The 13,255-nt window shown below is 36.7% G+C and overlaps 3 protein-coding genes across 3 annotated transcripts; 2 read left to right on the top strand and 1 right to left on the bottom strand.

The window, feature by feature from the left end:
* Positions 1 to 1,573: 1,573 nt before the first annotated feature.
* LOC133746124 (uncharacterized) lies at positions 1,574 to 5,593 on the top strand. Its single transcript, XM_062174286.1, has 12 exons — positions 1,574 to 1,753; positions 1,851 to 1,966; positions 2,099 to 2,128; positions 2,244 to 2,380; positions 2,788 to 2,967; positions 3,088 to 3,151; positions 3,253 to 3,360; positions 3,785 to 3,938; positions 4,042 to 4,131; positions 4,399 to 4,454; positions 4,968 to 5,025; positions 5,172 to 5,593. Exons 1-12 carry the CDS (start codon positions 1,672 to 1,674, stop codon positions 5,423 to 5,425), a joined length of 1,329 nt encoding a protein of 442 aa, XP_062030270.1. The 5' UTR covers positions 1,574 to 1,671; the 3' UTR covers positions 5,426 to 5,593.
* A 224-nt stretch (positions 5,594 to 5,817) lies between these two features.
* LOC133746125 (mitochondrial pyruvate carrier 1) lies at positions 5,818 to 7,908 on the bottom strand. The gene is made up of 5 exons (XM_062174287.1): positions 7,709 to 7,908; positions 6,645 to 6,764; positions 6,487 to 6,541; positions 6,259 to 6,394; positions 5,818 to 6,052 (listed from the first exon to the last, which is right to left on the bottom strand). Exons 2-5 carry the CDS (start codon positions 6,735 to 6,737, stop codon positions 6,013 to 6,015), a joined length of 324 nt encoding a protein of 107 aa, XP_062030271.1. The 5' UTR covers positions 6,738 to 6,764; positions 7,709 to 7,908; the 3' UTR covers positions 5,818 to 6,012.
* A 2,780-nt stretch (positions 7,909 to 10,688) lies between these two features.
* On the top strand, positions 10,689 to 12,742 carry LOC133742272 (beta-glucosidase 13-like). Its single transcript, XM_062169945.1, has 6 exons — positions 10,689 to 10,764; positions 10,874 to 10,951; positions 11,050 to 11,137; positions 11,344 to 11,972; positions 12,209 to 12,292; positions 12,392 to 12,742. The coding sequence occupies exons 1-6, from the start codon at positions 10,704 to 10,706 to the stop codon at positions 12,685 to 12,687; spliced, it is 1,236 nt and encodes a 411-aa protein (XP_062025929.1). The 5' UTR covers positions 10,689 to 10,703; the 3' UTR covers positions 12,688 to 12,742.
* The last annotated feature ends 513 nt before the right edge of the window (positions 12,743 to 13,255 follow it).

The raw sequence follows: 13,255 nt of genomic DNA on the forward strand, positions 1-13,255 counted from the left end.
AAAAAATTTGTGTTGCATTATTGTATGTGACATTAAAGAAACGACATTAATTATGAAATTATATTTACACGACAGTAATGTACGATTTAAAAAGACTTAATCTGGATTACTATACTATCTTTCTCTTCATGACAAGAGTATGATGCCATCACTGAGTATTAATTTCATGATCACTAATACATGATAACTCAATATAAATGATCCATAAGAAACAATTTTCGTATGTAACCATAAGCAGCATGAATATATTTAATGTGATACAGGGTTTTAAAGCGTCTATCGTAGTGTTCGACTCCATTATGAACATCGCAGTGAGTGACAGAGAACAACAAATGCATTATTTGATAGTTTAGAAGTCAATATTGAAAAGGGTATAGAACAATAAGATTCACATTGAGAGTTTGGAGGAAACCGAAAGATAAAAGATGATTCTAGTTAGCTAATTAGAGAGACTTCAAGATTAATCAAATTATGAGGCTAATCATATATCTATAAGTATGTTTTCAAGAGGATGTAATAGAATGTGTCATATAAATCTACCTAGCTCTCTGTTTAGTTCATTAAATCATTTGTTGATAAGCATGTAATAAGGAAAATGTAGATAATGTCTAGCCCGAAAGAGAAATTACATAATCGGAAAGATTAGAAGGGGAGAGATTAATGGATTGTGGCATGTATATATTAACATGGCCAAACAGTTATCACTCCCCTTTAGAATTATGATGAAAAAAGTTATTAAGTTTTGATTAGACTATCAGAATTCAATTTCTTCGTACGTAAGGGCATCTCCAACAATAGAGTCAAAAGCCAAAATGACTAAGAGGCATTTTTTTCACCATCTCCAACCCAAGTCAAAAGGGTGTCAAAATGGCTTTTGAGCCATACCTTGAGTCAAAATGGCTTAGGGGAAGAAGGCTGGGCCCCACCTTTCACTATTCAAAATGAGCGGCTCTGATTCACTCCTCATGAATTCGATTCAAAATCGAAGGCCAAGATTAATTGATACCAAAAATTAAAAAATAAATATAATTACTTAATTTATAATCTGACAGTCAGAAAAATGCGATGAATTAAATTCAACGGCTAATAATAGAGTAATGTAGTTTTAAACGAATATTTTCCAAATGACTTTGGCTTTTGACTAAAGGGTTGAAGATGCCCTAACAAAATAAAAATGAATTATTGGTAAGAAAACTGTTGCTGCTGTGTTGTGAGAATAATCAGCTGTGAATTAAAACAGTTTCGTGTTTAGTAAATAATATATATATTTTTTTTGAATAAAGTAAATAATATTTTTAAAAGTACTGTCAGTACATAAAACAACTGCAGAGCGTGTTTTTATCCACAGCAGCTTCTAAAAGCAACCTCTAGGCTGCTTCTAAAATCTGCTGTCAGTAACCTGTAACTTTCAATTAAAGCTGCTTTTTATTTATTTACCAAAAACCTGATTTTTTTAAAAGCAAAGCAATCCCAAACGGGAAATAGAATTCTTATGAAAATTACCAAAACACAGGGCACAAATAGAATTCTTAGAAAAACAAGGGGTTCCAATAACATTTTCTCATAGCTCATAACTTTTAAGCACTAGGGTTTAAGGCTTCTCTGCTTCTTCATCTCTCTGGGTTTTTCGCTTCTTCTTCACCGCGCCCGAGCCAAAACAAAGTCGTCACAATGCCTCGCACCACCACACTGGAGTGCCCCGGTTGCTCTCCACTTCGGGCCTTGACCTTCGACGAGCTTGGTCTCATTAAAGGTATCTGATCCAACCCAGTTCTTAATCAATCAAATTCGGGCATCTGCTAATTCTTGTTGTTCAATCTCAAAGACAATTTCTTTTCTGGGTTTAATAGTTACTGAAGCTCGGAGTAAGCAAGGAGGAGCTCCCAAGATGGTAGAGAGATGGGGTGACCCGGATGCCTCGAAATGCGTGCTCGCCGCCTCCATGGATGACCGGAAGTTCGACCCGGTACGTGTTTGATTTCTGTGTGATTACATATTCAAAAGGGTAGCACTAGTTTTGTTTTACTCAAATTCTAGATTTAAAATAATGTGTGACACTTTTTTTTTTTTTTTTTTTTATCATTGTGCAATGTTGCAGTTACTAGCTGTTGCGAGAAAGAATGGCACGGTGAGTAGTTCTTTTGGATTATGAAGAAGCAAGTTGTGGCCTTTGGTATGTGTTTGTTAGCTGCGGACTCAATACTGGCTGATAAATTTTTGTGTGTATTGTATGTGTGTTGCAGATTGAGGTTCTTAATCCTCTTAATGGTGATCTCCATTTTTCGGTTTCCAATGTCAGTGAAAATGGTGTTCAGCCTGGAGAGGATGCTGTTTCTGGGTTGCATTTATTTGCGAAACAAAATTTGGAACTAGCTTCTAGGTAATATGCCTCGAGTGCTCTCATAGAATTTTTTTTTGTTGATATGAAACACATCTTTCAGTCTAGTTACATAGTTTATTTTATAGAGTTTTTGATAAAAGTTAGACCTGATCATCGTATGTTACATTGGTTAAGGTATGGTTGGGCCGTTGGGGTGATCAAATTTTTGGTTTACAGTATGTGAATGTTTCTCTCTACTGTTCTTCAGTACCCAAGTTTTATAGAATGTAGTCGCTGTACCAAACATGCAATACATATCGCATGTATCATCTTGATGTTTTATTTAAGTTTAATTGTTTGTATGCATATGAAGGTAGGCATGTATCCCATGTAACCAAGTTATCTCAAGCTTAAACCCTTCAGTTAGTACAGCTGCTAAACTATTTTAATTACATTTTTGCTACTAGGTCTTGCACTTTGCTCACATGTACAACGAAAGGAAATGCAAGCATCAGATCTTATGAAGTGACTAAATCAGCTGCAGATGTCACCTCTACTGGATCTTCAAGAACATGGAATGTATGTGCTGGTGGTGATATCTTATGTTCTAAAGTAGACGGTAGTGAAAGCTATTCTTTGTTCGGCGGGTAAGTCTCATGTTGTTTAACTTACTATTGAAGCTTTGGAATCTATTTCAGCTTGATTAAACAAACATATTGTCACTAGCCTATTGTCTGAGAAGTGATGGCTTTTTATTTCAAACTCAGGAAGCGCGTTGAAATGAATGTATGGGATCTTGAAAACTGTGCCAAGATTTGGACAGCAAAATCTGTGAGCACTTATATCTTTTCCCATTACACCTCATGCAATTTATGTATTCTTTAGTAATCAGTATGACCTACGTTTATTCTGTTGATTTTTACTCTGAGCAGCCTCCTAAAAACAGCCTTGGTATATTTACCCCAACTTGGTTCACATCTGCCACGTATTTGAGTAAAGATGATCATCGCAAATTTGTGGCCGGCACCAACAGCCATGAGGTAGTAATTGCTTACATTTGGACTGGTTTTTCTTTTGTCTCTTGCTCTGGATAAACAATCCAGATCTTTCGAAAGACTAGTGGAAAGTACTTCCTTTCTTTAGGCACTTAAAACGCATTCGGCTCATTGGTTTTGGTTTTGGGAAGTTCTCTTTGCAATTGATAGTTGAAAAACTAACATATGGTATGTAATGAGAGGGCAAGTTATAAGATTATTAGATTTTTGTATGAGATGATAAGCCCCTTGAAAATACGGAATATAATCTTGATTTTTTTTGGCACACCGGATGGCTTTCAGTACTTGGGGGTATATAGTGATTATTCTTGTTTCAGAGTCCAGTTTCTTGAATGTCTACTCCCCAGTAGCTCACTGTTGGAGAATTTTGTTGACGCCTTTTGTTAATACGTTTGGTTTAATTCTCCAGGTTCGTCTCTATGACATTTCTGCTCAGCGGAGACCTGTCATAACAGTTAATTTCCGGGAGACCCCTATCAAAGCTGTAGCAGAGGATTTGGATGGCTATACAATCTATATAGGGAATGGATCTGGTGATCTTGCTTCTGTAGATATGCGTACAGGTGCATGGATAGGATGCATTAAAATTTCTATTATTTTGTACTCGATCATTTCTTACTGTTTATATTGCTTCTTGCTTTATGTTAATGCATTGTTGTCTTATAGGGAAATTGCTAGGATGCTTTTTGGGAAAATGCTCTGGTAGTATAAGATCCATAGCCAGGCACCCAGAATTTCCAGTCATAGCATCATGTGGTGAGTTCATGGCTGTAGTATCTATTTCAGAATTTACTCCTTTTACCCTCCTTTGTTGGCATAACATGCATTATCTGTGTTTGTGTGTTCGATTGGGTGCGTGCCTGTACAAGCACACACTAGAAATGTTACCTCTTCTCAAAGACATCCCTCTGGAATTCGGCGAGTACTAGGAATGGCGATAAAAATTTATTACTGCAGTTTATGCATGCCTTCTCAGACAATTATTGCATATTTCACTGATGTTAGGTGCTCTGTTTCTTCTAGGATTGGATAGTTATCTACGCGTTTGGAATGTAAAGACACGGGAACTACTCTCTGCGGTATGTATTTGGCTTTTATTGTTTTTATGTGATAAAATTTCTTGAGGGAAAGTAAAAGTTGTTGCTATCCGATTGAATAGTCCTTAAGTCTTAAGTCTTAACGATGTCTGCTCCTGTTGAATTTACCATTTCCTAATTTTTATAATGGAATCATGTCTGGGGAATTTGTAATTGTGGGTGTGAGACTTTCATTGGTAGACTTCAATTTGTACATGTTGCCAAGAGACTACCACTTTCTATGTTGAAGTCTTAAACTTTTATAAATAAGTGGCTAGAAAAGGTTTGATCTCCCAACTTAAAGCTGAAGAATTCTTAAGACATGAGCTGACTATTTTGCCGCCCTTATGACTTCAAATATACAGTTATGTGGCTCAAAACTTCATGCTAGAGATAGTTTTTTTTTTTTTTAGCTAAAGCAGCAACTGATTTTGAAATGTGATCAGTAGAGTAACGATGATATATGCTGTGGCTTTGGAATTCTTTTACATTAGTTGTTCTCCTTCAATGGTGCAGGTTTTCCTGAAGCAGCATCTAACAAACGTTCTTTTTGATTCAAATTTTGCTGATGAAGGTAAACGTTTGTGATTTTGGTCTGGTCACGCCTTTTTTTTCCTCCTCCTAGACAAGTAATTTTATTGGTAGATTAGGCCTGCTAGTTAAAATATCATCTACAGTTTTCCCTAAACATGACCACAAATTTTCCTTTTTATTTTGTAGAACCCAAAGTTACCCTTCCTGCAGCGGATCGATTGCATGAGGAAGAGCATGTTGCACCTGGGACTCCTTGTGAAGATGATGGTGAAACATTACCCGTGAAAAAGAAAAAATCTAGAGAAAAGAAAAGAAGCAAGAAGGAAGCAAAAGCAGAGAGTGGAAACAAGGAAGTTTCCGAAGAAAATGGAGGCAAGAAGTCAAAATCCAAGAAAAGCAGCAAAAGATTAAAACGGGAAAATCTTGATGACGAATTATGATTGAGATGAGATTGTATGTATGCTCATTTTAATTACAAACAGGGAAGGGGGCCTGTGTTAGCAATTTTGTACATTGGTCTTCTGTATCAAGGGAATCAGATTTGTTATTTAATCAGATTGAACTGCCAGTGCAGCTAAATTTTGAATGAGATTACAGTATTTGTACTGTTTGGGGTCCTAAAAGTGATGTTTTGATAGTTTGTTTATCTTGGTTAGTGTCAGTTTTCATCATTCCTATACTTGGAGCTGGAGGTGGGGAAAAACTTCCCAGACACAACAGTGGTATACAAAATTTGCATAAAATTCATATGAACCATTATATATTGTAAGCTTGAGCTTATAAAGGGATTTATAAGACATCCTCCATGCTATTGATTGCTTAAAGCCACGACTGAAACAAATACTTTTGAAAAGAAATCAACGCATGACATAAACAGAATAGATTACAAAACAAGTTTCACCTGCTCGGTAATTTATCTAAAACGCCAATAGCAATATACGAAAGTCTTAACATGATGAACATTGGTTAATTCAAAAATCGCAACTGAAACGAAGATATAACAATGAGATGACAGAAGCAACAAGACTTATTGGGTGGCAGCTTCATCCTTCTTCTGGGGCAAATACCTATCACAGAAGCAAGAAAATAGAATAAATTTTATGAAACTGTGGTTTAGTCAGTGTACTATATATTAAGGCAATCAGTGTTTAGACATCCATTCGCCATAATTTTTCTGTCTTATGTTTCTAGTCAATGTGCCGTATATTAATGTTCTTATTGATTTTGATATTTCAATGAGAAAAAAATTTCTAGATTAAGTGCAGTAACTTACCCCTGACCCTTCGCCCAGCGGGAGAGTTGATAGAGTTGGACAGTCTCATTCGAGACATGGCACGCCAAAAGTAGGTAGTTACGAGGCTGTACCATCCATGCAAACCTCATAAATAATGCTGAATAAACGCACATTGCTGCAGAGCCAAATTCAAAGAGAGATTATAATCTTTCCTAAATAATATGCTGTGAAGACAATTTACATCCTTCAAAATCAATCATTATCAACCTGCTGTCATGTTTCCAGAAATTTTTTCTGGGGGTTTACTCATATCTGCCAGTCCCTGTTAAATCAACCATTATGGTCATCATTAGTAAAAAAGCATGAAAACCAACTCATATTCAAATTTGTTCTCATATACTGGAAATCAGGGTAGTGAAGCATACAGCGGCAACAAACCCCCAGTTTGCAACAGGTCCCCAAAAGTGAGTGGTTTTCGGACCAATCGGACTATTCCAGAATGCTCTGAACGAAGCCATATGTTACGACTGCTGCTTATAGTATCTCTACAAACGTCATAAGAAAGAAGAAAAAAGTAAGGCAATGCAGCATTAAAATGGTTCCATACTACCAAATAGTAAGGCTCCATCAACCCCATAAAAAAAAAGAAGATGCAAAAAAAAAAAAAAAAGAAGATGCATCCACTCAATCTTAAAACTACTCATTCATGGAAAACCCAAACCCAACTTCTCAGAAATCTCTAGTTGGCAACAAACGACTATTCATTTCAATCAATTTCTATGATTCAATGTTCTTATCCTGTTCCTGCTCTCAATAGTTCCACAGAAATCATTCTAATAGATCCGCCTTGCTCCTAAAAGGTCAGTCAAACAATGCCTTCTCTACTATTCTCAAACTCACCACAGTTACTAGCTTTACGGTGATTAGTGAAACTTTAAAGAACAAAATGCTCTGCCTTAATTTGCATAACTTCAAATAAAAAAACACAATAGATAGCAACTGATGGTACTCATACAATTCATACTCATTCACAACAGGCCTTGATATCCAACTACCCAGTTTTGCATTAACTTATTACATGACACAAAGGAAACGCATTTGATCAACTTATGCTAATTGCTGAGCCAAATCACTAAGAAATTTTCAGCAGTACTTGTCAAAGCAACTTTGAAATGAAAAAAAAATAACAACCAATTTCTCAACGGTATAGCTCAATTCAGACCAAACAAACAAAATAAATACCCAAAAGCTCAATCCAATTGGTAAGAGAAAAAATTTCAGTGTGCATATCAGAATCAGATTATAGTGATATGGTGGTTACTCACAATTTAGGGTTTTGATACAAATTCAAATTTAGAATCGAGCATAAAATCAATTTTCGATAACCAATCCGATCAAAGTTCAGACCTTTACCAAAATCTTAACCTAATCTCAAAATTCCCAAAATTACCATAATGATGTACAAATATAGAAATGAAAAAAAATTTACCTTATCGGAGAAATAGCCGAACCAATTGGGGACGATCGCCGATTGGTTGCAGAGAAGACTCAGGGAGAGGGATTTGGGGTTCTTCCAGCTCTCGCAGTAGAGCGAAGAAGACGACTATATACAAAGGTAGCTGATCGACCAATAACGTATTTACACGTGTCAGTGTGAGACTGTCGTATATCCAGTAGTGTGGGAGAGAGTTTAGTTTCTAAACATAGGGTTGCACTCATGGGAGTCCAGCTTTCAGCAGCCAAATTTATAGAATTTTAATTTTGGCCAGCGCCCCTAAATTTTGACCACTATGGTACTTTTGATACTTATTAGAGTTTTAATATATTAAAATTCGTATGGTTCTCAAACTATTCAAAATGAAGTTGAATGGAAACTTCTTCCATGTGGTATGCACATACATGTTTACGATATACACATATAATCTGACGATTGTATAAGATCATAAAAAAAACTTCCAGTAAATGAGATAGTAGAGAAAGTTAAATTGAATAGCAACAAAATCAAGACAATGTTTTTTTTTTTTTTTTTTTGACAAAGAAATCAAGACAATGTTGGAATCTTGAAAGACATGGAATTAACAACTGCTATTGCATTTTCTTAAATAATGTAAGCCCTACATTATCTCAAAATAGAATTTTTTTTTATATCAAACTAATTAGATTATCCAATTTTATTTATTTAATCTCGACTTGAAAATGAAACAAGTAAGACTTAATGTTTAATATATTCGGCTCACAGAACTTGTGAATATCTCGTGTATATATATATATATTTTTTTTTTTTTGATCAAAAGAGGTCAGCCCATTATATTGATTCAGCAAGCAGTACAAAAACGAAACACCCCTATGGGGTCGACAGAAAGAATCGTTCCTCAGAGCACCCTAAGACTCCTATTCTAAACAAGAACAAGAACCCAGTATACCCTCAGTACACCCACCTTGTAGGAAGTTCACGCGCCATTATTTCAAACAAAAACCTAGAAATTCTGAAGCAAGAATAAAAACCCTCAGAGCTACTGGTTTCTGCGACCAAGATCAAAAATTAAATAAAATTAGGAGTAGAGGATGACGTATCATCATCCACTCCATCTTCATTCATCAGAGCATCCCAACTTGAGAATCCGCCCAACTTGAGAATCCCCAGTCAAACATAGCCCAGCAAGAGACCCATACAGCACACAGGAAGTCCACCGTCCAAAAGTAAGCCTAAAGACTCCAACCATGAGCAGAAGTCCACTCCAGGCCCAACAGTCTTAGAGCCCAGAAACAAACCCTAGCATTCCTAGCGACCAAACAGCCGCCACCCTCAGCAGGACCACCACCACCACTGCCGCCACAGCCTTTCCCTTCGCCGCCGTCCAGCATAGGAGAAAGGTCACCATCATCACCGTCCCAATCTAACTGCAGCCCAGCTGCAATCATTGCCGCCAAAAGGGAATCATGTTCACCACCGAGCACGTCATCCTCAGCCTCCCATGTGATCGGATCTGAATCCAAGCCGGCCTGAACAATCCAGTCATCACCGATTCCCTGTCCCACATCACCTAACCCAAATACGGCAGCGAATAGCCCTGCCCTGCCTACCGCCGACGAGGTTGAAGGCAATGAAACCCGCGCCATCTCAGCCAAGATGGCTGCCTGCAGCATATCCGATCCATCTAGTAGACAAAACGGATCCAAACATAGATTCAAGGGACGTCGGAGCCAAGCACTGCCGTCACCAAGGAAGGGAGAAGAAAGAGAGACGTCGCCGCCCTTCCAAATCCAAGATGCAGAGCCACAACGTGGCTGAGAAACCTCTCTGCCGAGAGTCAGAAATTTTGTTGTGCCGCCGCCGCCGCCACTCAAGGCCGGTTTCGACCTTAGAGTTTGTCTCGAGAGAGAAGAGAGCGTCATTTTATAAATTCAGATCTCTCGTGTATATTCTTAATATGTCACCTAAGTATATATATATAACGTATAGAAATTTATTTTCACACTTATATTCTAAAACATTTCTAGAATACCCAGCTAATTAAACACGCAAAATCAAACGGTTGATGAAAACAAACAAATTTCAAATCATGAGCTTAATGACTTGGCAGTTCTTTATGAACTGATTACGGTTCACAAACTACATTCCAAAATTTGTGCTCTTGTCATTGCATGTTGATCTGGCTCTGGTTAATTAGTTTCTAAGCATGCATTGAACTATTATAAGAGGCAGTTCTAACCCTTTTGTTTCACCACAACTTTAATTCTAAGGAGAACTACTCCTTATCGCTCAGGATATCGATCGAGGTCATCCATGGCTTCATCAACAGAGTTTTCCTATGTTCTCATTGTGGTTTTTGCGATGGCTTCCATAGCCTGCTGGCCTGTCGAGGCTAATTTGGACGGCCTGGTTCCAACTGCGGAGTATTTGACAATAGGCGGATTGACTTTCGGATTGAATTTAAGCAGTCCATCATATCTCGAAGAACTGAATGTTACGAAATCAGACTTCCCAACTGATTTCGCTTTTGGAGTTGGTACCTCTGCTGGACAGGTACGTAATATGCTAAGTATGGTTTTATACAATTATACAAGCAATATAAAGTTGTCTCATGCATTAACTAATATGTATTAATTGGGTGCAATATTTGTACGTAGGTTGAAGGGGCAGCGAGAGAATTTGGGAGAGGACCAAGTACATGGGATCATCGCGTTGATACACTCCCTGGTTAGTTTAGTTCACATAATTATTAGGTACCTCAATCTTCATATGTTTACTATAAATTTAAGATTACCAGCTGATTTAAGACTCTATTTACCACCATTGCAGGTAGTATTCACAACAGCGACAATTTTTCTACAGCAATTGATTCATATAGACGATACAAGGTGACAGATCGATCGAATAGTGAAAATTCTAAACATCTTTAACATAGATACACCATCCTTTGTAAACTTTCATTTCTCATATATATTTAATTTGTGAAAATCCTCAGGAAGATATTCAGATTATGAAGGACCTCGGAGTAGATTCTTACCGGTTCTCCATCTCTTGGAGTAGGATTTTACCAAGTAAGTAACTTTGTTCATTTTAATGGCTTTTGCTTTATTTTTTACTAATGTTTAAGAAAATCTTGCTTATCTTTTACACCTATAAAGTTTATGTGATACTTTTATGTAGATGGAAGCTTAAGTGGCGGAATTAACCAGCAGGGTGTTGATCACTATAACAGTTTGATTGACGAATTGATAAAAAATGGTAAGAATTGAAGTCACGATTCATGAATCCCAAAAATTCAGTTTTGTTATGGTTTGCTGCATGAATCAATGGATCAATACAATTGTGTCCTAATGTAGGTATCAAACCTTTCGTGACGATTTTGCACTTTGACTTACCACAAGCTCTGGAAGAGAAATATGGTGGTTACTTGAATCGCTCTTTTGTGTAAGCCTTAATCTTAAATTCTAAAGTAGTTCTAAACACTTTCATGAAACCAGTATGTCTACATCTTTCTATTCGGAAGAATTTATTTAACCTCCTGATCGAGTTCCCCTTAGGCCTCAGGTAAAATATGCATCAATACATAATTTTTTCCTATAATAGTGGACTAACACTAACTTCATATACACGTTACATGTTCCCTCTTTCAGGAATGATTTTAAAGACTACAGTGAACTTTGCTTCAAATTATTTGGAGATAGAGTTAAGAATTGGTTCACAATTAATGAGCCATCAATTCCTGCTGTATACGGGTATGAAGTCGGGATTGCCCCACCCGGGAAGTGTTCACTTCAGGATGATATTTGTGTGTTTGGGTCTTCAGAGAAATGTTTCGTCCCCGTAGGTCCATGCAAATTTGGTGGCAATTCATCCACAGATCCTTACATTGCAGCCCACAACCAGATTCTTGCTCATGCCACTGCAGCAAAGCTTTACAAAGAGAAATACCAAGCACAGCAAAATGGTGAAATTGGAATCGTCCTTGTTTCTAGATACTATGTGCCTTTTTCAGAATCGCAGGAAGATAAAGCTGCAGCGGAAAGACTCTTCGAGTTCACCCTAGGATGGTTTATGGATCCATTTGTGTACGGAGATTACCCAAAGAGTATGAAAGAGTTGGTGAAAGAAAGACTGCCTACATTTTCTCCGGAAGAGAAAATTTTGATCAAGGGAAGTCTAGATTTTGTTGGAATCAATTACTACATATCAACTTATGCTAGACATAAGGCACCATCTAAGGAATTGCGCTACAGTAATGATGTGTCAGCCGAAGAAATAGGTAAACTTTAGAGTTTTTAAGGTCAAATCAAAATCAAAGTATATAACCGTTCTAATTTTTTTCTTTCTTTCTCGGTGATGTTTTGATTATTGTAGGTATCAAAAATGGATTTTTTCTGGGCTTGGTAAGAACACCCTAATTATGTTTGCAGTTCTCCCTTAGATTAATATATTGTCAAAATGAAACACTCTTTTTAAAAGAATAATAAACAATGTTTATATTGCAGGACCCTAGAGGGCATTGGCCAGAAGGCTTTCAGAAACTGATGGAGCATATAAAGGAAAAGTATCAAAACCCGAAAATCTACATCACCGAAAATGGTTTGGTTCTTATGCTTTAAGCATCCCTATATCATTCAGTATTGGTAATGTATATAAATGCATATGCTTATCCTAATATATCACAAACTATCTTTATAGGACTTAGTACTGAAAGAAATGATGCCCTTGGACTTGCTGATCAATTGAAGGATCCGGAAAGAATTGCGTACATTGTTCGTCATTTGTATCGTCTCAATAAGGCAATCAAGAATGGAGTAAACGTGAAAGGGTACTTCTGCTGGGCGCTATTCGACGATTTTGAATGGGGCATGGGATTTCTGGATAGATTTGGTCTATACCATATCGATTTGATTCACAATTACAAACGCATGCCTAAGCTTTCTGCTACATGGTTCAAAGCTTTCCTTCAAAGCAATGTGAACCGAACTAGCTAAGTACGTGGTTACATTGATTGTGGCATGTGACTGTATCATGTACGTACATACGTACATAGAGTTCCTTCATATCCAACTCATATATATATATATATATATATATATATATATATATATATATATATATATATATATATATTGTTGTGTACGTTGTTTTCTGTTTAATGAAGAAAAAAAAAAGGTTTAAATGATCAAATTTGCTCGGTTGCTTTTCAAATCTCAGTTGATGAGCTTTCATCACTGTACTAATCTTAAACTTTTTAATCATTGAAGCCAATATTGGACATAAGAAATTTATAGTAAGATGAGCTATCAAGCACAAAATTGGAAAAGAGAAGGAAGTATTTCATCAAATTTTCACAATAAAAAAAAACCATTAATTATATTATGTATTAAGAGCCGACTTCTCTCGACGTAAAATGTATAAACACCTAAATTGATTTGAGGCAAAAGCATAAACACCCGAAGAAGAGAGTTGTTAGATTTCTCTTATGTAAAGTATAAAACCGAGGTGGTTGGTTCGAGCATCCGATTCAATAAAACTGTACCAATGGTTTGAGACACAGTC

The sequence above is a fragment of the Rosa rugosa genome, chromosome 4 (assembly GCF_958449725.1).
Source record: "Rosa rugosa chromosome 4, drRosRugo1.1, whole genome shotgun sequence".
NCBI classification, from domain to species: Eukaryota; Viridiplantae; Streptophyta; class Magnoliopsida; order Rosales; family Rosaceae; genus Rosa; species Rosa rugosa.

Excerpts from the sequence above, each read along its gene's own strand:
- LOC133746124 (XM_062174286.1), top strand. The coding sequence starts at position 1,672 with ATGCCTCGCACCACCACACTGGAGTGCCCCGGTTGCTCTCCACTTCGG. Across the intron at positions 2,129-2,243 it reads TTGCGAGAAAGAATGGCACG|ATTGAGGTTCTTAATCCTCT; the intron begins GTGAGTAGTTCT and ends TGTGTGTTGCAG. Across the intron at positions 3,361-3,784 it reads CCGGCACCAACAGCCATGAG|GTTCGTCTCTATGACATTTC; the intron begins GTAGTAATTGCT and ends TTAATTCTCCAG.
- LOC133746125 (XM_062174287.1), bottom strand. The coding sequence starts at position 6,737 with ATGGCTTCGTTCAGAGCATTCTGGAATAGTCCGATTGGTCCGAAAACC. Across the intron at positions 6,542-6,644 it reads ACTGGGGGTTTGTTGCCGCT|GGACTGGCAGATATGAGTAA; the intron begins GTATGCTTCACT and ends TTGATTTAACAG. Across the intron at positions 6,395-6,486 it reads TTCTGGAAACATGACAGCAG|CAATGTGCGTTTATTCAGCA; the intron begins GTTGATAATGAT and ends TTGGCTCTGCAG.
- LOC133742272 (XM_062169945.1), top strand. The coding sequence starts at position 10,704 with ATGAAGGACCTCGGAGTAGATTCTTACCGGTTCTCCATCTCTTGGAGT. Across the intron at positions 10,952-11,049 it reads TGACGAATTGATAAAAAATG|GTATCAAACCTTTCGTGACG; the intron begins GTAAGAATTGAA and ends GTCCTAATGTAG. Across the intron at positions 12,293-12,391 it reads AATCTACATCACCGAAAATG|GACTTAGTACTGAAAGAAAT; the intron begins GTTTGGTTCTTA and ends CTATCTTTATAG.